This window comes from Symphodus melops (genome assembly GCF_947650265.1).
Source record: "Symphodus melops genome assembly, chromosome: 12".
Lineage (NCBI taxonomy): Eukaryota > Metazoa > Chordata > Actinopteri > Labriformes > Labridae > Symphodus > Symphodus melops.
The window spans coordinates 1,181,731-1,206,003 of NC_136702.1; the positions used below are offsets into that span (position 1 = coordinate 1,181,731).

At 47.7% G+C, this 24,273-nt stretch overlaps 1 protein-coding gene across 4 annotated transcripts; it reads right to left on the reverse strand.

The window, feature by feature from the left end:
- Window positions 1-4,033: 4,033 nt before the first annotated feature.
- On the reverse strand, window positions 4,034-24,273 carry akap11 (A kinase (PRKA) anchor protein 11). Of its 4 annotated transcripts, none has more exons than XM_079357219.1 (12): window positions 23,838-24,273; window positions 21,139-21,232; window positions 20,659-20,769; window positions 20,505-20,558; window positions 20,234-20,365; window positions 18,851-19,118; window positions 14,137-18,568; window positions 13,868-14,008; window positions 11,429-11,512; window positions 8,335-8,381; window positions 7,292-7,479; window positions 4,034-6,174 (listed from the first exon to the last, which is right to left on the reverse strand). In XM_079357219.1, the coding sequence occupies exons 2-12, from the start codon at window positions 21,199-21,201 to the stop codon at window positions 5,995-5,997; spliced, it is 5,700 nt and encodes a 1,899-aa protein (XP_079213345.1). In that variant the 5' UTR covers window positions 21,202-21,232; window positions 23,838-24,273; the 3' UTR covers window positions 4,034-5,994. The 4 variants fall into 4 exon arrangements, with proteins under 4 accessions (XP_079213345.1, XP_079213343.1, XP_079213344.1 ...); XM_079357217.1 differs by having other exon boundaries at window positions 11,429-11,515; XM_079357218.1 differs by lacking the exon at window positions 23,838-24,273 and adding an exon at window positions 23,134-23,290 and having other exon boundaries at window positions 11,429-11,515.

Here is a 24,273-nt window from a genome sequence, read left to right on the forward strand (position 1 = left end):
CACACCTGCATTGTTGTGTTAGCATTCTAATGTTAGCGCTCTTTAGTTAGCTGGAAGCTTCAGTCATCTGTGTCCTGCATTGTGGTGTTAGCATGCTAATGTTAGCGCTCTTTAGTTAGCTGGTAGCTACAGTCATCTGTGTCCTGCATGGTATGCTAATGTTAACGCTCTTTAGTTAGCTTGTAGCTTCAGTCATCTTTGTTGTGTTAGCATGCTAATGTTAGCGCTCTTTAGTTAGCTGGTAGCTTCATGTAAACTGACACAGAATGATGTAAAAACTCTTCATCAAATAATCAGTGAGTATGTTCTTCTTCTTCTTGACTCAAACAGCTTTTATACACAAGGGGAGGAGCCGGCCGTCCCGTCCATGTAAACACAGCTCTGACAACAACACAGCCAGCAGGACTCCAGCTTCTCCCTCACTGGAGACAGTCAGGACTCACACACACACACACACACACACACACACACACACAAGAGACTGGATTCATGATAGATTGATGTGGAACAACCACTTGTATACAATATGTGTTAAATAACACATGTTGAGAACACGAAGGGTGTTGTCCATTAAAGGAACGTTCACTCTTTAATTGTATTTATTTCTTTGGACAGCCGATAAGACAAACATCACCAGGGATAAATAAAGTAATCCAGGGTTTGATTGAGCTCGCTTTACATTTTTGTAGACGTGTGTAAGACAAACAAGTTTGACATCCAATGATCTCAACCTCTCAGCATAACAGAAGAAGTAGCTCATGAAGTAGCTTAGCATAAACAAAGTCCTGAACCTAAGAAAAACACTATAAACCCCCTATGAGGAGCAGGTGGTCCACTTGGTGGTGATGTAAAAGGGACAAGAACACTCCCTTCTTCTTGAATCCAGTGGGAAAGGCTTTTGTTCGTTTGTTTTAAGGATTTAAGTTATTAGATTTTCCACTCCATTAACTTTTTCATTATGGCACTTGGCTCGGGAGATTTTTTGGACGGCAGGATTATGGTCCGCCTAAAAAACTATTTCTCACCCGTTCCAGGAGAAAATTAAAATCTGATTTAAAGTAAGAAAAACGGTGCTTCCAACACGGTCGGTCATCCAGCGTGACCTCAGACCCTCCTCTGTGAGTCAACCCCTCCGGCTCATTAAGCGCTCACACCTATCAGGTCAAATAAAGAGCTCATGCATCGGGGGGAAAGAGGAGAAGAAAAAGAAACTAAACAAAGGAGAAGTTCTTGTTCGGGCCGGGCCGAACAAAAGCCGGGCAGGGATGATGTCGCTGGTTTTCCCCTTTCAAACACAAAGCCCAGTACAGTATATCATGGATTCCATGAGCCTGAGTCAAACACTCCTCCTCCAGAGGACTCTCCCAACAACCCTGCCGTTTGTTGCTGTTGGGGGGGAAGTGATGTCAGAGAGTCACAATGGGGGGGGCAGCAGGAGGATCCTTGAAACCAGGACCAGGCCTTTATGATGTCAATGATTGTGTGTGTGCGCGGCAGAGAGCAGAGCGAGGGTGGTATGCTATTAGGCTCCCGTCTGTCTCTCTGTAATGCTGACTGATAGTTTTCTGCACAATAACGGCTATACATCGCTAGTTAAACCGTCAGTGTGTGTGTGTGTGTGTGTGTGTGTGTTTGTGCTCACTGCGCTCACAGTAATCTGCCTGTCAACACAGATTAATGAAAGCGTCTGATTTCCCTGTAAACTGCAGTGACATTCCTGTGGCTCCACTTCGGGCGAAGCTGCTGCAATCTTCGATTAGGGTTTCTGTGGTCATGTCTTACTAACTGCATCGTCCTGGACGGGGCCCGATTCGCATTGTGCTGCCTGCGGCCGCCTCAGGCCTCTATCGATGCACTCTGAAGTGAATAGTTGGCCTGGTGCTAAACCTCTTGACCGTGGTTATTCTGTCTCACAACTTTCATGACATGCACCGATAAAAATCTGCAACCACAGAGGCAAGAAGACGGGGGAGGATTTTTACAAGACATTCTAATCAAAGTGATTTGACACCTTTAACCCGGCATACAATTAAGGAATTTAAAATCAACTTTGTCGAACACACACTCTCAGGATGAGGCAAAGATTTGTTTGGCTTCTTAGGAACCGGGAGTCACACGTATAGGAGTTGTAATTTTTCCTTTTCGAGAGATCTGAAACTCCAAACTTCCCCCTGCAAGCACAGCGTCTAATTTGAAGCCTGCTGGAAATGACTTCACTCAGTCAGGTCACCCACAAACTTCCAGGCCTCCATGTCCATGTATGGCTGGCTTGTTGTCTGTCAGCGGGCTTCCCGCCGCTCAAAAGATCAGAGATGTGCTTGTCAGACACATTCCTCGCCTCCTGTATCACTACTCAGCCTGCAATTAAGCATCCCCACCTCCTCTCTTCTCCCTCAGCGTCAGACAGACATCGCCATTCATGCTCCATCAGAGAGCCGAACGCTGACAGGTACTGCAGCGAGCGTTACCTAATTATACATTTGTGCATGTGTGGCTCTAATCACGCAGCAACAAAGGCTGTTTTGTGCAGCTGTATCCATGCACAACCACCGACTGTTATTGAAACCAGATTTTATAGCAACACATCTTTTTTTTTTCATTTGGCACCTGCAGCACAGGTAACAGTTAGGAGGAGGAGCCACTTCTGCAGAGAGAGAGAGAGAGAGAGAGAGGGCTTTTTAACGTGTTTGGAGAAATCACTGGCAGGCTGTAATCACAGGGACACTTCACACACTGTGTATTGACACTCTGTAAGCAGCACAAAGAGGCAGACCTGTCATTAAAGTGAATCAGAGACGAATCCCTGAGCTGCTTCAAAGAGCTGGAAAAAAGTCGTTAAAATGGCGACGTCTTAGTTCCAGGAAGACAAGCCGGGGCGGAGGGATAACCTCCGAAGCCGATGCTGAAGTGTGACATCCTGCAGTTCCTGGAGTGTCCACTAGAGGCTGGCTGCAGCAGCACAGGAAGTCACATACACACCCATTCAAACAGCCTGTTTACATGTTTACAGCCTGCTTCAAAAAACCAAATAGGTGTGATTAGCTCATGTCTCCATCCACACACACTGTACGGGGGGGGGAATGTTTTGATGACTCAGCAGTTTTGATTGGATGAAGGATCAGAGTTATTCACAACAAGGCGTGTAGCTGAGCTGATTGACAGGTGGGCGTGGCCTCAGCTCCAGCTCCTCGTCCATTAATATTCACAGTGTGAAGTTCGAACACCTGCTGCAGCTGTAACAATGAAACACACGATGAGACGAGAAATAAGAGCACATTGAAAAAGCTTTATTGTCACACCGAGCGGTAACAGAAAGAAACTTCAGATGTGTGAACTACTGGGCAACGCCACGAGGGAGAACTCACTGTTATATAACTTACATAACTTATTAAATATCTTTATTTGGCAGGACTGAACAATGAAAGCAGGAGAAACACAGAGGTTAGAGGGAGTGAGGTACATCTCTTCATTTTCTTCAATCGTCCTGTGAGAGGCAGAAAAAAAACACACCGGAGAAAAAAAATCTGATTTACAGTCTCGGCTTCTACATCGAGGTTTTTTTTTTCTTTTTTTTTTTTTCCCCAGCTTCACAAACACAACGATAAAGCACTATAGGTTATTGAGGGTGCACGGGGAATGTAAAGTAGATACAGGAAGAAAGAAAACCGCGTTCCTACGTTAACGTCCGACTGTGAATACATTCCTCTCATGTGCCCTCTTAATACTTCACCGGCTGCTTCCTGCTATCACACTGAACAGTGGGATTAACTTTTTTTAAAAATAGTGGATTTTCTGATATATTTATATTTTCGCGTGTAAACAAATCATACAGGATATAATGGTGACTGTTTGGCAGCCTGCAGACGCTCGCTCGCAGTGACACTGAGAAGCCGTGCCCGACTGCAAGGTTAACTGACCCTTCACTAAACTCCGCCCACTTCTGGTTACGTATGTCCGTCAAGATTTTTTTAAATCAGGCAAATTTGAAAAATCACACTTTGCAGGTTTTGAGTCTCTGAACACAATATTTTCATTTCTATAACGCAAAAATCTTTTTAAAAATAATTTTCCAGCTTCAGTCTGTCAATTAAAAGTTCAAGACTTGTGTGCCATCCTTTCCTGATTTTTGATTGGTCAGTGAGGGAGAAATGTTCCAACACAGACCTCTGAAAAGAAAGAAGGGTGGAGCTGCAGGTGAAGGGTCAGTTAGTGAAGGCCGACACATTAAGAAGAAGATGAAGCCATGCAGGTGAACACCACCACCAACACGTGATAATAGATTATAATACGAGATGTGACGCAGTGTTCTGAACTCACAGAAGTCTGAGCAGCTCGCAGCACCGCGTCATCCTGAAGGTCCCTCGCTTCACAAATCAATAAAGAGAAACACCGAAAATGCATCCCAATGGTGTGTCTTCAGGGAGGAGTGTGTGTGTGTGTGTGTGTGTGTGTGTGTGTGTGTGAGGGGTTAACGTGCACGTACGTTAACTGACGTGCACGCTGGGAGGAAATTCACGGCTGGAAATGCCCGTCTCTCCTCAGATAAATCAGAAAAAGTGCTTCTCAGCGAGTCGCTGGTAGTGCTGTGAGCGTAGACACACACACACAGGGGGCTGGTGAGTAACGTGTGTGTGTGTGTGTGTGTGTGTGTGTGTGTGTAAGCTGTGGTATTGTGGAGCTCTTCCTTCCACAAGGTGACTGAGGAGCGTGGGTGTCCGACAGAATGTGTGAGTCCCTGACGGTTTGGTTTGTGGTTCTGGAGGTGCAGACTGGAGCGGTGTCTTTAATTACTGCAAGATCCGACCGTCTGCGTCACTGGATCTTCCCCAGGACCTCGGACCGCTGACGAGCGATGACCCCCCCCCCCCCCCCCGAGGGGTCATGATGCACAGCCACCTTGTTTCGGCTACATTTGGCAACGTTGAACCAACTTCATGGCTTTTCTTTCGCAGCTTCCGAGCAGCATTTCACGTTTGATTAAACAAACTCGACCTTCAAAAAACAAAACAAAAAAACTTTTTCTCTCTCTCTCTCTTTTTTGTTTTAACACCGAGTAAACATCACCCATTTTAAATATGATACCGAGGAGTTAAACAGGAATACCGACACTGGTAGGAGGCAACATCATGAAGCGCTAGATTTCATTTTAAAGCCAAAATAAGGACTTCTTCTTTTTTTGATCATCAATGCAAAACGACAGCAATTTACTGAGGATATACTGAGGATACTGGTTGTCAACTTCAACAATATTTTCTCTGTATCTGTATGGCAGCACATTGTCGGGTCCGATAACTCCCTTCAGCGCTCCAGAGGAAGCTTCCCTGGAACCTCGCCGTCCTTCTCAGGGTGTTAATACAGTTATGAAACACGATGGGAGGATGTTATGGCGTCTCTTGGATCCCCTCTGATAACGCCAGGGTGTGGTCGGCTGATGTGTGCGCACAGTTGGTCTCTGAACATGTGCAAACGACACCGCAGAGGTGAGCTGTGGGTTTATTATGACATCACCCGCCCAGCACGGCGATGGGGATTCCCTAACAGAAAACACATTCTCTCTCTCTCTCTCTCTCTCTCTCTCGCTCGCTCGCCCTCGTTCGACTCACTGCGTCTCTGTCTGTCTGGAACGGATGGGGTGTGGATCTCTTTCTCCCTCTCTGTATCATCTCTTCCTTACTTTCTGGAGCTCGAGCTCAACGGCGGCAAGGTGTGAGGCCGGCGGATCAGAGGAGCGAGGTGGGCGGGGAGTGACAGCTCACTAAATCAACACCAATGACATCATCCTGATTAATTATGGAAACTGCAACAACAAAACGAGAAGGTGGAAAAAAAACAAAAAAAACAAAAACAGAAGTAGTCTCGGTCACAGCATGCAATGCAAAGCACACTGCCCACATTCATCAGAGCGAGATGATTTTAAGATGGCGCCCCCTAGAGGCTGTGGAGTTTTGCGAAGCCCTGTTGGACACTGAGGAGAGAAGGAGGCGAGGAAGGGTCCTAGATGTGCTCCAGGAGCCACTGGAAGAGGGGGGTGCGGTGAGGATCTCTGCCCGCCTGCAGCGCCTCCTCCCTGGGTTGACTGTGCGTCTGACCGTCCTCGCTGTAACGCAGCAGCGTGTGCAGCAGCTCGCCCACCCTCCACTTCCTCTCCCGAAGCCTCTGGATGACCGCCGGCAGCTGAAAGAGGCAAACGTTCATCAGGTCAGAAAGTCATTGAAGTGTTTCGCTACCAAGACAGGACTGAGGGTTTTGGACGCCCCTGGGTTTGCCAGATATGAGAGCAGTTATCAGGTGAACAGGTGTTGCAGCGATGGAAGCGGGCAGTGGAACTGCTTCAGATAGAAGTGATTGTACCCGAGCTAAAAAGCCTCTGCATGTTTCTAATAAGCTCCAGCAGCAGAAAGCTGCTCAAACTAGGATCAATGTTGGAGATGAAACATGGAGAGAGGTTAGAACGCAGAAAGCTTTACAGACCCATGCAGAGCTGGCTAAACACTGAAGCTACAGTGTCCACCACATGCAGAGCTGGCTAAACACTGAAGCTACAGCGTCCACCACATGCAGAGCTGGCTAAACACTGAAGCTACAGTGTCCACCACATGCAGAGCTGGCTAAACACTGAAGCTACAGTGTCCACCACATGCAGAGCTGGCTAAACACTGAAGCTACAGTGTCCACCACATGCAGAGCTGGCTAAACACTGAAGCTACAGTGTCCACCACATGCAGAGCTGGCTAAACACTGAAGCTACAGTGTCCACCACATGCAGAGCTGTGTGAGAGGAGGGGGGGAGACAGCTCTCTGTGATGATTAGAGTTTAGACTGCAGTACTCATTTTAAACACTAGGGGGCGGAGCTACAGACTGCTCCTTTAAAAACGGGTAGATAAAAATAGTCGAATCAACGGTGAACAGAAGTGATGAAACATGAGACGAGGTTTTGCTGCAGGGTGACTCGAGTTCATCTGACGGGAGATTCAGAGGTATGTTTGAGAACTGTAAAATATGACAGTGACTACATTTTTATTTTTTCTTAATCATTGCATAAGATAATTATTTTGTCTCCACAGCAAAGTGAGCTGTAGTGGAAACCAGGAGACCGCGATGCAAGATCACGATCCTTTAAAACCAGCGTCAACAAGCGCAGAAAGAAAGACTTCTTTCATGAAGACATCAGGAATGAACGTGTGTTTAATCGTAAACACGACATTGTGTGTCTGCTGTAGGGGTAATTAGTGAGTGTGTGTGTGTGTGTGTGTGTGTGTGTGTGTGTGTGTGTGTGTGCAGACAATCACCTGCTGCAGCTCTCTCTCAGGGCTCAGCTGGATCAGGGGGATGTCAGCTATGGAGGCTGCCACCCACTGCAGCATGCTCCTGAGCTGGGGGTCAAGGGTCACGTGTCGAGGTCCCAGGAAATCCGAGTTCATTATGAGCAGGGCCGTCCTGGGAGTGTGCACCTGGGTCTGGTCCACACACAGAGTCCCTGCAGCACACAAACACACACACACACACACACACACACAAGGATCATTCAAGGTGAAGCATCTTTGCGTCTCTCGTCCTTGACTTGACCTTCTGAATCCTTGACTCTGCAGGATTTAGAATAAATCTCTAAAACTGTCGTTGCACATTTATATGGCGCCCTGTCATTGGAAGAATCAGCTGAAATAGTCACCACTTAGTTAATGTTGTTAACTTTTGTTTGCATGTGAATACATCCCAACGATGCACTTTATAAATCACTGCGTCTTCAAACAGACGCCGTGTTTGAACAGCATGCACGCTGTGGATATCTCGTCACATGGTGCACGCTCCCTTTGCTCTGTGCATTCAGTCTCCACTGGCTGCACGCTCCTGCCGTTGAAGGTGGACAAACAGAGGAGAGGCGCTTTGTGTTGACAGTCACAGGTGTGGATAGTTATCAATGTGCTCCGCTTTGTAAAACGAGCTAACGAGCTATGCTACGTGAGGACTGATCGGGGGCCTCCTCCTTCCTCGTCCATGTCTACATGTACGACAGGGGGGGTAAAAACTGACTGTCGTGCATATACAGTATATCCCCTCTAGTCCGGGACTGTCGGACCCCCCCAACCGTTCTGAATCTCCACAAACAAAAGACAGAGAGAGACCTCAAATCACGAGAGGGGCCTTTTTCTGTCTCCTCTAATCTCCCCGCTGTCCAAAAATGTGAAATGTTAAAACTCTAAATTTGTGGGGTTTTTTTGTTTCTGTTTTGCCAAAATTGACATTTTCAGGAAAAGTCTTGTTCACGAAAGATTTTATTGGATTATAAAACCTAGAATTACGACGGGCTGCAGCTTAAGTGAAATGTCCTTACCGCTGGATTCCTCTTTGACCTCCGCCTCCTTGTCTTCTGTGTTGTCGCTGTGGGAGGAGAAACATGACACAGGTTAGAGGAGAGGAGGGAGAGACAGCTAGCTGCTAGCTACATTTCAGATGCTAAAGTTTAAAAAACTCCAGTTTGAACCAGATGCTTCCAAAAAAGTAGAACATGCACAGATCTCGTGTTCACGATGAATCCTGTGTTTGGACGCTCTTTACTACAGAGAGAGATTTTTTTTTTTTCACCTTTTCAAATTCTCTTTTTGTTTTATAATCCTTCACAGCCTCTGAGAGATTAAGATTAGCTGTCACATAGATAAGATGGCGGCTAACCGACGACATATTTACTCAGCTTCAACCTGAACAGATTTTAGGTCTTGTGATTCTTTGACATCTCTGACACACGTTATTAGTTTATTTGAAGATTCATTTTGAGGCTCCGAGCACCTCGAGCCTCCGTACCTACCCGCTACGCTACCGGCGCCCGTTTAGCATCTTTCTGTTCTGGCTCGTTGCTGCCTGTTTGGTTTGGTTTTGATTTGGCAGCGTGGCGTTATCGCAGTCTTTTCTTTCCTCGTTTCTTCAGGTCACTTTAAGCTACTTCCCCTCGTGTGAACGATGCAACACAACCTTCGATTATTCTTCTGAGATCCGACACAGTGAGGGAACTTTTCCAGTCAGCGTTTCTTTCATTCTTCCAGTACTTTGACTTTCCTGCCTCACTGTCTATTGTCCGTAAAGACGAGGTGACTAAGAGCCAACCGGGGAAAATCTCCTCCACATCCATTCTGACAATCGTTCAAATATTTGCTGTGTGCTGTGTTGACACGGTAAACAGTCATTTCTGGAGTTTTTATAAGATGGTTAATCTCCGCCTTGTTGACACAGCGAGAGAGTCTCAAAACTCTGCAGCTCATCAAGACACATGACCAGGCCTTTTTTTTTTTTTTTTTTTTTTTTTTAAAACATCGTGATCGTAAAGCGACACTGACCGCGTTGAAGCGCCGGTGACCGAGATGAAGATCAGAAAAAACAATGATGGTGGCAGCAAACTTTAAATCACGCAAACGGGAACTAGGAGGCGTTCTCTGCAGCGGGCGACGCGTCGCGTAACATCCGGATAGTAAGACGCAGTCTGTTTGTGAAGGTCTGTTTCCTTCCTGCGTGACGATGCTCGGCGTCGTCATGGCGACACTCCCGCTCTTCCTCTTTGAGCTCTGTGTATCCTGTGCCGGTCTGTGCCTAACCGTAGGCTACAACAACTGAGTGTGTGGCTGCATACTGCACACAGTATGGGACACCCTTCCTGGAGTAAGTGAATCTATGAGACACCTGCCACCTATTGGTCAGTGCTGGTATTACAACCTGTGATGCTCGTAAAAGACATTCGTTTATCATGCAAGACTTTGTGACTCAGTGTCACATCAACATCTCCATGATATGAATATATAATAAAAATGTGTTAATTAATTAATTCTTTAAAAAAAACAGTAACTTTAGGGATACAAATAATTAAATTTATTTTATGTTGTTTGCTTTGTTCTGTTTGGGTGGTCGTGTTTTTTTTGTCAAAAAATAAATAAATAAATAATAATAAGAAAAAGAAACATTGCTTGTAGAGCTGCAACAATAATTCATTCAGCTCTCCGCTCAATTATTTTTATAGTCAGCGGATGATTCAGAGATTTTTTGACTTTTTGGATTAAATCGTATAAATGTCGCCATTTTGCTTCTTCCTTTGTTTTTCTGTTTCGGTCTTTTTGTCACGATTTGTTTGATCCCTGGCGTCTGATTACAGCCTCTCCTGTCCTCCCTCTCTGTTTTCTTTGTGTTGCACTTGAACTTGAATGGCTGACTGCCCGTCATCTTAAGTCACAGAGACGGCTCGGGTCTAATACTCGTCTTCATTATTCAACTTTTTTTTTTTTTAAATCGAGTGAGATGTCACAGTTTTGCACCGTCTCTGAACGCGCTGGTTTGAGTTAATTCAAGACGACTCGAAACGCCAACGTGTTAAAACTTTCCCTTCCAGCGGGAACGTTTTGCCACCTCGATTGTTTTTATTTTTTTTTTTGTCATCACTGATCAAGTTGTTGAGAAGCTTTGGATGCATTGTTGGTGCGTTCACATGTCTGTGGTGAGCTCGGGACATCTGAGAACTGTTTGTCAATGACAGCTGAACTCCGATGGAAAGTTCGACTCAGGAAACATGGGCGAGGACGACTTGTGAATGTGACAGATTGTTTTTTTTTTTATTTAAAAGACGCCGGTCAATGTCAACGATTGGCTTCATGTGCGTCGTGGGTTAAACTGCGTCTTCATCGTGCTGCACTGCTACAGGCTGCAGGACGGACTTCAAGCTCATCAATGGCTGAAGGTGCTGATTAACCTACAGGTCGGTTTAATGGTATTCATCCCTGAGGGAAATTCTGTTTGTTATAGAGAGACATGCTTCTCACACATGGAACTAAAACACACACACACACACACACACACACACACACACACAAACGGGACGTGTGCACATGCATTAATGGAGAGATGTCAGAGTGCTGTTGGGGGTCGGCAGTGCTCAGGAAGTCGGGCCCTGGCACCTGGCTCCAGATACCAGACCAACGTCCATTTATGCACGGGGACTTGAACCGGCGACCCTCCGGTCCCCAACCCCAAGTCCCTGTCGACTGAAGCTTCTGCCGCCCCCAACTGTTCAACGGCGTTAAAGCAAGGACGACAACCACGGACATGAAGGAACGCTAAGATGAGCTAGAGGGACATGCACTAAAAGCAAAGCCACGAAAGACACCATGCTAAGCTAACGCCATGCTAAGCCTTAGCATATTTACAGCTTCTGTGTGGTCATGCAAGGGGTGGGTGGTTCCTAGTATGAGACAAAGAATAAATCAGTCTGCCATTCTGCAATCCTGTAAATCAAATTAATGTGATTTATTAAAAAAAATAAAAGTGCTCTTGTTGCAGTTTTGTGAGATTTTCCTCTCAGGGATCAGCGGCACGCTTTCTGTTCCCTTTGTCTCATTCTAAGTGAACCGCCCCCCCCGCCACGTGTCGCAGACGGTTAGCCGCAGACCAACCTGTCCGAGGGAGAGAAGGACATGCGCTCCTCACACGCCTCCCCCTCCAGGCCCAGACTGCTCCAGCTACTGCTGTTCCCATTGCTGCTGGAGAGAGAGAGGCAGGTAACGCAACCACCGTCACACCGCAGCTAACGGCGTGGAGCAACACATCGCTGCTGAAACTTCAAACCTATGACCATAAAATCAATTAAGGACATAAATGTTCATAACATATTTCTGTCTTTTAAGCTCATTTGTCCCGAGTATTAAAACTTTAATAAGATGAGTTCCCAATCGTATATTTTACAGCTTTAAACTTGATCACCTTATGAAATCCTCTCAATCAAAGATCAAAGATTTGAACCCACACGTGTTCAGAGACATTCTCATCTCATTCCTTCCTCTCTAACTTCTGAACTTCCTGCAGTGGAGAGCTGAGCTGTGGACGTAATAAACACTTTCTTCCCACTTGCTGTAATGACCTTATCTATCACGAAGCTTAAACAAACATGACTCAGATTGATGACCAATTCTGGCGTTGGGAATAATCCTTTAAATGCCAGGTGACGTTCAAAACAGAGGCGGATGCACATTATTCCTCCTTAAATCCCACTGATTCACTTCTAATTTGTTGATAGAGACAATGTCTGGCTAAAGCCGCGTAATGTGAGATCATTACGCTGCTTGTCCTCACGTAATCCCTGCTAATGCTGCGGGTTCCAGCAGGACAACCAGCTGGAAACAGCAGCACAACACACACTCTCTCTCTCTCTCTCTGTGTAATTAGTCAATAATTAGCCTGCTGGCTGGGACCTGCACACTGTGGCGTGTTGGGAAGAACTGTTTCTAATATCTAAAAATACCTCCTTTAATCTGCAGCTTTCTGCCTGACACCTGGTGAGGACTTGTTCATTCGCTCCATCATCATGCTCCGTGTGCTAACAAACCCTGAAGGTGATTCTTCCCCCCCCCCCGCCATCCGCATAGCCGAGACGTTTTTTCTTAAGGCAGTCTAATGAATTACACATGGCGGACTTTGTTCCTGCAGAGAGCCGTCAAAGACACACCTTTAGAAAATATTATGATACATTCACTTGGCCCTCGTGGCTAAAATAACTAGCTGCTAACACACTGTGTTCTCTCACTACCTTGGGAAAGAATTTCAAATGTCGTCAGTTTTCGCTTCCATAGAGATAACAGAAATTTCCAGAAATGTCAACAACCTGATTCCCAGGCAGCGGAGACGTGTATGAGACCATGTCTCCGAGAGGACAGGACCGCCAGACTCAAAAAAAAAAAAAAAAAAAAAAAAAACGTGCTCCCACCCTCTTTCATTTCCAGACGTATACAAACATAGCGATCCGATATCCATCCGTGGAGACGGGGCCAGCTCTGTCACAACGACTACATCGTCTTTATGTGGACTCACTTATTTCACAAACTTGGCTGCATCAAACCTTTGACAACATACCCACATATAATGCAACACCAATTGCATTCTGGCAGTAAAGCTGAAATGACCCAAACCCAAACCACACACCGTGACCTGTGCTGACCTTTGGAAACCTCCCATCAGGGCTCAACCACGCCACCCCGTTTATAGCTAATTAATAATGGCATCATTATGTTCTTTGCTGGCTTGCCAGAGTATTTTGTTGTGGATCTTTTGTATATATTAAGGAATGTTCAGCTGTGGAAAAGGAGGTCAGAGTTTGTGGTAAAACAGCAGGAAACGTCATAAAACCTCCCTAAAACCTGATCCTCAGTCCTTTTAGTAAAAGGACCGAAGCTACCAGGAAAAATAAAATAAAAAAATACCCTGAAATTTAACTTTGCCGATCAATAGTAATGTCATAAATTGAAAAAGAACAAAGTTGATATTGGCGTTATCAGTAAAACAGTTCCCTTAGACCTCGTGTCCACCCAGCGTTTTTTTTCCAGGCAGAAAAGAGCGCCGAGAAGAAGAGTGCTGCACGTCCGTCCCGTAACCATGGCAACGCCCGCTGTATGACCAACACCGCTCCGTTACTTTTCACTGTTGTGTTCTGTTTTTTTTTTTAAGATACCTGATCCAGACACGGAGCCGGGAGGCTGCGGGGTACAAGATGCGATCGACGAGCAGCAAAAATTCCAGGAGACTGTGGTGGAATTTCTGTAATTAGTTCATTAAATGTGTAACGTTGTGATTCACTGTTCCTGACGTCAGTCGGACCTGATACAGTCCAGCTTTGTCTAAAGAACCAAGGACAGCTTAGAGAGTCCCAACAGGTCTTTCTGATATCTGCAGCAGTGAATGAACATTACACGTTTAATGAAGCCTGGTGCTGAGAACGCTCCCCCTTCATTAAAAACGTTTGGTGGACACGGAGTCTCACATGACTTCATCAGGAAGTGAAGTGCTCTAAATATCTGTGCATATTTGGACTGTAACGTATGAGACGGCAGGTGGTTCTTTACCTGTCACTGAGGTGGAGGAAGCTGCTGTTGTCGTCCAGGTGCTCATCCTCAAAGCTCAGGTTGGACCAGCTGCCCAGACTGTCGTCTCCGACACTCAGCTGCTGGGACACGGACGACTCAGTGGCTTCCCTGCCTGGACAGCTAAACGCACAGAGACATGGAGGTAGAGACGTTATTTTTGTAGATGCACCGATACAATCAGTGTAAAGCCGAGTAAACTCAGGACTTAAACGGTAAAGTAGCGCTTGTGTACAGATTGATGAGCGTACCTGTTGTTGGCAGTCTGGCAGACATTGGACAGGGCTGATGTCATGATCTCAGCAGTCAGGCTCTCAGCAAAGCTGGCTCCATCATGGCCGATGCCACTGTCCGCATTAAGGCTGGTGTTGCTAAGCTCGCGTTTTGCCGTCTCCATTGCCATGGACACCATCCCTTCTGCGAATGCCGCCCTGTGGTCCAGGTCGATGTGGATCTTGGGAATCTCCAGGCCGGAGTGACGCTCAGCCCTCGCCTCGAGTTCTGACCCCCTTTTCCTCATCTGCAACACCGACTGCTGCTGGTGCTGGTGGTGCCGGCAAGGTTTGGTGCAGTACAGGCACTCGTGGATCTGACAGTACCGACACGTCCTTTCCACCTGGGCTTGCCCCAGAGACGGGCCCTCAGACAACCTCTGTGTGTGAGAGTGTCTGTCATGTCCTTGGGTCATCGGGTTCTCTCGGGATGAACATCCAACCGAGGCCATGCTCATCTGCAGAGTGTCATCCACTATTTTCCTGGCATAATGCTCAATAACCTGCATCACCCGACCCTTGTAGCCTCCATCATACAGGCTTCCCGTGCTATGATAATGCGTGCTTTTACCCTCCTTGGACAACAGGGGACAGGAGAAGGAGTTCCTGATGAGATCCTCTGCCATGTCTTCGAGTTTGGATTTCTTATAAAGACAGGAGTCCGTGAAAGACTTTGGCAGTCGTGCAGAGGAACGATGCAGCTTGTGCGTGACGTCACACGTGATGTTGTACGCTAGCGACTCTGCGAAGTTGACCAGATCGGTGTACTCCGTCGGACTCTTCTCTTCAGGGTTCCTGCAACTACACAGAGCATCCCCGCCCGAGGGTCGAACGGCTGACTCAACCCTGTCCTTGGGCAACGAGGGCTCACTGCTCGACGTCTTCCATTCATCTGGCAGGGAGTGGGAGGAGTGAAGGCGGTGGGTAGAAGATCTGTGCTTGACCTTGCGACTTGCATGAGCCAAGCCAAGTTTGATGGAACGGTATGCCAAGCGACTTGCATACTGATCAAGGACCAGCTCCCGACTGCCTCCCTCCTTTTTCAGCACCCTGATGAGGTAGCCGGCATATTCGTCAGTCACACTCTCACAGCTGGGATACTCGGAGGACATGCCCGAGCTGGAGCTGGAAATCGTGGTGGACGTGGACGTGGACGGGGGAGACCTGAAGACGGAGGCTATCAAGTCATTAGACCATTGCTCGGCCAGCCTTCCGACCTTCGAGTTTACGTTCTGGTCAGTACTGGCTGGAGAAAGATGGCAGAGTTGGTGATGGGAACATTCAGAGTTAGATCTGTCAGAGCTGTGTCTCCTGAGAGTTCTGTGATATGGACACTGCTGTGCAGAGCTCACCATCCTCTTCACGTCACTGATGACCTCTCCTGCTACCTCCCCGGCATACACCCACAAGGTGTTCAGGGTCTGCTCTGAGAACTGAGCCACGCTGTCCCTCCTCCTCTCGCCGCCCTTAACCGTTTCTCCTTCCACCTCTACCCCTCCCAGGTTGTCCATCTCTGTTGCCATAGAGACAATGTGACAAGCCAATCGCTCGGCGTAGTGAAGAGCTTCCTTGTTGGACATTCTGCGAGCCGACTGCTTCGGTTCATGACGGCCACGCCCCGTATCCAAACGTCTGTCAGAGCTGCCGACGCCAGCCTCTTCGGCCCCTTCTTCCTCCTCTTCGTCCTCATTTCCATCTGCCTCCTCAGAGAGAGACCTCATCAGTTTGAGCATGAACTCATGCTTGTCCGCCTCCGGGGTGATGTCTTTTGGGCCAGGGTCCGGCTCCGGCTGCTGGTGAGGAGTGGGCGGTGGAGTAGCAGGGGAAAATTCCTTAGCCAGCTTAGTTTTTAGCTTCTTAGAGAACTGTTTTATCTGTTTTTCCTTTGACACCTCACTGGGTTGCTGAGGGGTTGAAGGAGGAGGGCCGGGAGTCCCACCGGATTTTTGACCGGAGCTGGGAGCTGAGTCATCCACAGGAACAGATATCCTCCTTTGTCCCATTGTGTCTGTACCCGGCACATCCAGAGTATCCATCAGCACAGGATGGTCTTCAGCCACACCTCTGCTTCTGGGGTTATACTTGCAGCTAGCGCTCCCCTGACTTTGACAGCCTGTCTGACAGGAAATGTGAGGAACACTTAGGTCTGCTGCCTGCTTAACCGGCACTCCTTTCCGAACATTCCCGGAATCTCTGCAGTCATATCTAAAACCTTCCACTGCAACTCCCTGCTGTGGAGGGGAATCTGGCTCCTCATCACTCATGTTTTCCCGTTTCGAGGCGGAGTCCCGTCGGGTTCCGATTGTCTTTGTGAAAAAATCTGCACATTCACCGAAACTTCTTTTCATCTTAGAGGAAGTTATCAGCTCACAGGCCTCAGTCACTATCATATCCACCATGTTGCCAGAGAAGTTTTGGAAGTTGGACTTTCCTTGGGAGGGTTCCCCTCCAGGAGTGGGGGTTTGAGTTCCATGACTGTAAAGGTTAGTTTGGGTGGACGTAGCTGTGTCAGAGGAAGACACAGGGACCCTTATGTGGCTCGGCTGTTGGGCATCACCCAAGCTGGACGTATACTGACAGGTCTCCTCAGAGTCCTGGATGTGGTTGAGGGCTTGGCCTGCCTGAGGCACAGGAATACAGCTGGCCATGCCTGACACAGTGAACAGGGCTTTCTTCACTGTGCATGTAGCATCCTCTCCCGAGGTTCCTGCAGAGCTAGAACTCAACACCTGCTGGTTAGTGAAGGTACTACTAGTGAGAGTGCTGTTGTTCTCTGCACTGACGTAACAGACATTGTCCAGAGACACACTAATAGCTGCTTGGCTAGTGAAGGCAACATCAGCTTGAGAGAGCTCTATGAAGGCCTCCTGGATTACAGATTCTGACAAATCAGAGGCGTATGAGGAAACAACCTCCTCCTCCTCTTCCTCGTCCTCTTGCCCCTGGCCAAAGGACCAATCACTTGGGGTGCGAGGGGTCGAAGGATGGGAGAACTGACACACCTCCATGATGCCTTCAAACACCAGCTCTTCAGCCAGATCAGCAGCGAAACGTGTCACCGTGTTGTGGAAAATCTGCTTTTTCACGGTCAAGAACTCCTTCAGCGCCCCAGTCACAGCCTCGCCAACCAGAAAACCGGCTAATCCGTTGATAGCACGCTCTTTCAACACGTAAGCGCGGCGCATGCCTATCTCGTGGAAGGCCATTTGAAACACGGAGGACGTGAGCCTGGCAGCAAGGTGACACAAGGTGGTGGTGCAAGAGGAAACACCTTTCTGAATATCTCTCAAGGCGCTCCCTAAGCTTATTTCCACCAGGTCAGTTGCAAACCTTTGAATACCATCTTTCAAAGACTGGGGCTTCTTTTGCAGCTTGGCCACTGTGACAGTTTCTTGTATTTCTGAGAGTTTCATCACGTAGCCAGAAGGGTTCGTGAATTCCTTGTGGCAGACACAGCTGAGGTTTTTGTTGTCACTGATGTCAACAGCAGACTGGTAGCCACACACAGATCCAAGAATTTCTTTGGACAGACTGTTGGCAAAGTCTGAGTAGGTCTTATACAGCGAGCAGAGACCCTGGGGTTTACGTAGCTCCGAGCTGTCCCGACCATCCTCATCTGCCTTCCAGAAGTATTCCAGAGGTCCACCGGAGTCCACCAAAGGGCTGAAGGCCGAGGAGCTGACAGGGCTGAAGAGTGGACCGCCATTCTCGTCGGAAGGTGTCTGCATCGGTCGGGGGGAGTCGGGCACCTCAGAGTGAGGCGAGTAAGGAGAGCCTGGTTTCAGAGGAGTAGGTTTTTTGACGTTGGCCGGGAGAGAGCGCTGGTCAAAGCGGTGAGGGTTCATACCTTTGGTTGAGCAGCCTCGGGAGATATATTTACACGCTGACCCACCGGAGCTGGAATCAGATTTCTTCTGCGTCGTTGGGGCGCTGATGCCTTCCAGAGGCAGTGTGAGGGTGCAGCTCTCGGAGCTCACTTCCTCCAGGTCATCAAACTGGTCAAAGCTGTCAAAGAATTCACTGACCTCTGAGTCTGAGTCCTCCACTCGCTCTCTGGGCCCCCCTGGCACTTGGGGGATGTCCAGCTTTGCCAGCAGGCTTTTCTGGTACCCCACCTCATCTAGGAAAATGATTGGGCTTGGGCTGGAGCAATCTGAGTCCTCTGATTCACTGACATGAACCGAGGGCGACGGGAGACGAGCTCCAGGACTGCAGTAAGTCCACTGGGACTCCATGCCGGATGTTGACCTCTGGACTGTCACAGACACTTCGGGACACGACTTTAGTTTGGCGGAATTCTTCTTTGAAGAAGACCCGATGATAATGCGGGAGCCTGATAATTCCTTTTTCCTCTTGTGGGCGGGGACCGTCTGTGATGCAACATCGCGCTTTTTAAAATGGCAAAAGGAAGCTGCAGACGTGGAAGAAGAGAAGGGAGACAGCGGATTAAATACAAGAGGGGTAAAAGGGTAAATATTAGCACAAAAAAAACCTAAAAAGTTTATAAACAAAAGCGGATTAATTGTCTAGACAACACATCAGAGAAAAAAAGTCTATCTTAACCTGGAAGTATCTTAAAGGGCAAAATAAAGGTTTCCATTTTAGCTTTTATCCCGATGACGGAATCACATTAAAATCCACAAAACAGACCAGAGGCTACTACATGCCACTTAGCATTAAATGTTAAACCTACTGGAGGGATTGTCTCCAGTGTCATCCTCCTCCAGATGCTCCAGGGCTGTGACAAAGTCGTCCTCGATGGATGACACCGACTGGTTGGTGTCGTCCTCCTCAGGCTGACCGGGCTCAGCTGTGCCCCTCTGAAGAGCCTGAAGCTCCAGAGCATAGCGGACGCCTGCCATGTAGCATCCCAGCAAGCCCACCAAAGATGCTACACTGGCCTGAGGGTAGACACTGGTGCTGGGATTATGCCTCAGCACGCAAACAGCCTTTAACCAACACTGAAGGAGGAGGAGGAGGAGGTGATGAAGGGGAAGAGAAAAGAAAAAAAGGGATGGGAAAGAGAAGTACTTGAAGTTAAGTGTGGTCCAACTTATTTAAGGACATAAGGAAAATAAATTACAGCTCACATCTTTAACCAGATCAGAAGGTCAGACGTGTCGAAGCATTCATGAGCTGCATTCACTCGGAAACTAAACAAGCTGATCATGTAAAAGACTAAATCACACAGGAATCTCCTTATCCTAATCTGACCGGAGGGAGGAAGAGGAGGAGGAGGAGGAGGGCGGGCAATGTTTTGTTCTGTCTAAACTCTGATTGCAAATCAATCTGTTGCATGTGAAGAACAGAGAATCACTCTGTGTGGACGGTCTCACTGTGTGAGAGCGGACGAGCGCACGCCGGGCCCCGTGTGAACCCGAACACAGCAAACAGGAGCAGGAAGGACAATCGTGTTATCTTCAAAAACACGAGAGCTTGGCATCGAGATATTTTGTGCGGCTAAAACTTAGACCGTCATTTGGCATCAGTTCCTCTGTATGGCCTTGCCTGCATCTCACACATGTATACTTCCTGTTATCTGAGCACAGACGGTTCTCACAGAACCGGAGTCATTCTGCCTGCTGCTTTATGAAAGCTTGCATCATCAATTAACTGATACTAATGTGTGTTATTGCTCCAAAAGAGATTAATCTGTGCAGAAGGACGAGCCGACTCCAATGACAAACTGTGACTCATATATATGCAATAAACCTTCAATATATCCTGTGAATATGTTCTGCAACCTCAATATTCAAAGTACAGACATCATAAAAAAAACAACACAATTGAAGACGTTGTCACAAATCGCCTTCGCTGACAAATAAAGTTTTTCTGCAGCGGTGAAAAAGTTTAAACTTCTTTGCACTCTGCAAACTGACTAAACTAAGATTTGGAAATATCTTAAGTGTACAGAAAAGCTTGGATCTGCTTTCTACACTCGGTTTCAAAACATGGAAATAACAATGCATATATTTTTATGTAAGAAAATAACTCACCTTCACCTTTTCTCTCATTTCTGCTTCTACTTTTAATCAACCTGCCAAATTCCTTCAACGTGCAGTCGTCTGTCACGTACCTGTGAGCCGGCGTCCTTGTAGTCTGCCAGCCGGCGGGAGTCTTTGAGCAGCAGGACCTCGTCGTTCTTCAGGCCGTGAACGTGGAGCGACCTGAGCAGCTCGCACAGTCCTGCTGGGAGAGACGACAGAGCCTGGGGGACGAGCGAGACACAACAGAACGTCAAACAGGAAACTACAAAACCTAACGCTGAAAAGCATTTTTGTGTCGTCCGATAATCCCAAAAATACGGCGTTAAATTTGATCACGAGCGCCTGATCACTGAAACGTACCATCTGTGTGACATCTTCTCCTTCACATTGACCGGGCAGACACACAAAGTGAATCTGAAACACAGGAGACAATAAGAGTCAGTATGTGAATTGAAGTATCCAACGGGGTGTGACGCTAGCACGTGTTAGCTCGGCTGTTTGGAACGTGACAAACCTCGGTCAGCCTCGTGGCGTCTCTGGTCGGCAGCTCCAGGCCGACGCTGCACAGCTCCTTCCTGTTCCTGAACAGGCTCTTCACACACTGCGCCCCGGTGTCACGCACCGTCTGCAAACACACACACACACACACACACTGTTTTTAAAGGGCTATTTAAACATTTTAATATCATGTTGATGTACGGTCACAACATTTAACACGTTTGGGGTTAAAGCACTTATTTGAATTACGCAGAAAACTGCAAACACAAAAACACGTCTTCTCTCAGGCGTCACGCTTCGTCTACCTGACCTCACTGCTAAACCTGACCTGCTATCTGATGTGTGAAATGTTTGCATGTTAAGTATGACACATGTAACTTTAAATGGTCTTCTTCTTTGGTGCGATGTCGGTTATCGGATGTTACCATAACAGTGATCGTGACAATGTGACTCTTTGTGCTGCGAGCATTTTAAAGTGAAGAAGAAGAAGACTGACCTCTTTCCGAACGGAGGCCCGGGTCCTTAACGGGACTCCTCTGACACGTGCACACGCGTCCATCGCAGCAGAAGGCGGTTGACCGGCCGCTCACCTGTGAGAAAAAGAAAAGCGCCGGGGCGAGGAGATGACAGCGTTAGTGACGAGGCACAAAGTCAACCAGAGGGACCAAAAATATCTCATTGTTGCAGTCGACCCACAGCGGAGACTTCAGCCTGTGACTCACACAGTGAAACAAAGAGTTAGCGTGTTCAACGTGTGACCTTTACTGTTCAACACCAACCGCATGAAAGTGTCACCGCTATTAGCAACAAAAAAAAAATCTGTTTGTTTACCGATGCACACCAACATACCAAAATAAGGAGCAGTCAATAGTTTACAAGCAACAAAGGGATTATGTTACCGTACCTGTCATATTCAATTATTCAGAGAAGGGGAATGTGAATTTCTCAACACTGAACGTTTTGTTTTTTATGCTCGACATTTCTCTGATTGCACGGCTGACCGAGGTCTCCTTCAAAGCCGTGTGAAACTAACATGAGTCAGGATCTCTACAGAGGGCCTCGACTCGTCCTGCTCGGTGAGGATAAGCTACAGTAAGGCCGAGCGTCTTTGATATTCTCTAAACAGTCAGGGCCCTGCATCAGCGATCAAACGGGAGAACAGGGGTGTGTGCGCTGAGCCGGGGAAACACATGAGAGAGCGGCTAAAGGAGGCAAAATATTTACAGTGTACAGGAGGGAAAAGTTTCCCAAGAAATCCAAGCCTCTCCTTTGAGGTGCCGTCCAAAGCGGCGAGTTGAGTCTAGACCCGGGCAGGCAGGCGGTCCCTATTGATCAGCCTGCATCCTGAGACCGACACGGGGTCGACTGCATGCAGAACCAGGACCGCCGAGCTTCTCATGGGCGCTCTGATGGGCTACAAAAACAACACAGCCAGCCATCGCTGCTGACCGCAAGTATGCCGTGTGCAACCCGACGCAATCACAAGTAAAGCCGGCACAATGATGACTCTTATCTCCTCTTTAAGCCCGGGGATGTGTCACGCCGGCTGAACGGATTCAGCTGCAGCGTGAGGCTGAGGTTAAAAAAAGATACGGGATGAAAAAAAAACAAACTCTGAGCATGTTTGAGTTTTTAGTTTTTCAAAGCAGAAAGCAAATGATGACGAGAGGCGGGTCCAAGCTGCACGCTTTAAAAACAAATCCGAGCGAACGTTTGAGGCGGCTCGGCTCGCAGCCCCCTCCTCGCGTCCCGAGTCTGTGGGCGAGCAACGGATCGTTAAAATCATGCATGAACCCGTGAGCACAGGGGACGACGTGTAGGTGGAGTCTGTTGATCAGGCTCCGTTTGGAGCCACGGCGAGATGCAGTCAGGACTCTGAGGAGAGTTAGCGATCATGTTGGAGGGCACAGGAAGAGGAAACAAGGGCAGAGAGCGTGTAGACTGAAATCGAGCCGAGGTGGGAGTCGATGTGGGAACATTTCTGAGCAGCAGCGCAGGTTTCTGGAGGGACAGATGGACAGAGACCGGGTAGAGGACGAAGCACAGAAAGACCAGACGCTGGTCTGTGATCTGGATCAGGAGGACCACCATGATGCTCTGAGGTGTCCTTTCACATCTGGTTGCTTTTTGCAGCACGCTTCCAGGATAATCTGACCCACAATCCTTTGCACACAGATAGCACCTTTAGGTTGTACAGATGGATGTGAGAGAGAACGTGCATGCATCGCTTCAACGTCCGATATCTTCTATTTAATGCAGAGATGAATCTCAATAATCTGGTAGAGGAATCGAGGACGCACCAACGTCTTTTAAATCTGAGATGTGGAAGCATTTTGGCTTCGAGACAGAAAATGAGAAGAGGTGAGACGACAACAGACGAGACAAAAACTGTGTGACAATATGACAAGAAGACGAGGAACAACACAAACAACATGATGCAGCATTTAATGGGAAGAGAAATAAAACCATTTAAAGGCCAAACCACACTGACGAGCAGGTTAGCAGCTCCTAAAGGACTCTGTTTCACTCATCATCTGTCTGCAGTCTCATTCTGTCAAATACATCGAGAGAGATTCGTATCGTGAATCGTATCGTGAGTCGTTGCATCCCAAGAAATGAGCACTGAACTGCATGCAAAACAAAGACACCCTGAATCAGTATCAGAACCGTCCTTGTTGCTATTGACAACGTCATGTGATATGTTGCAGCTCCAGGCTAATCCTCGAGATGTGCATTTGAAATGCACCAAAAAGCAGACAACCTTAGCTGTGAGATGCAGAGCCTATGGGGGGGGCTGGTACCCTGCAGCAGAGACAGGCCACAGACTGGATGCTGCTGATGTTGATTCACGACTGTTCACACTCAATGCAGTTAAACCGACACACAGCGACTGTTAGCTGCATTAAAAAAACATCTCATTTCACAACACGTCTGAAAAACAACAACAAAAACAACAATCGTTAGATATGTTGTCAGTCAGTCACAGCAGCGGAACCAGGCCGCGGTCTGCACGATCTGTGACGTCACCGTATTGTCGTGAGCTAGCATCTTAGCCGACAAGCTAACACATTGAGCTAGCATCTTAGCTGACAAGCTAACACACTGAGCTAGATTCAAAGACAAACAGCTGTCAATATGTTGTCATTCTCAGTGTGTTTCGAACACATTTATTCCCCTTTATAGAGACGTTTTTACCTCCCAGCTCGGTGTCGGACTCCAGCAGCGATGACGGTTAGTTGCTGTGTTTGATGAGAAGTCCGAGAACGAATCTTCCCTTTTGAACGACTCTTCCAGTCCGGTTGAGGCGGTTCTAGAGTCTGGAGTTCCTAAAGGTGTCAATCCACACAAGATTTAGTCAATATGCCTTAATAAGCATTAATATAACCCTTTAGTATAGAGGACGGCAGCAGCTCAGTCCATAGGGACTTGGGTTGGGATCCGGAGGGTCGCAGATCCAAAAAACATCTGGAAGTTGTTCAGGTAGCTGGAGAGGTGCCAGTCCACTTCCTGGGCACTGCCAGGGTGCCCTTGAGCAAGGCATCCTCCTCCCCCCCTTCCAACCAGCTCAGGAGCGCCTTTCATGGGCCGCTCCCAGACTCTGACGTCTCTCCATTAGTGTACGTCATGTTCG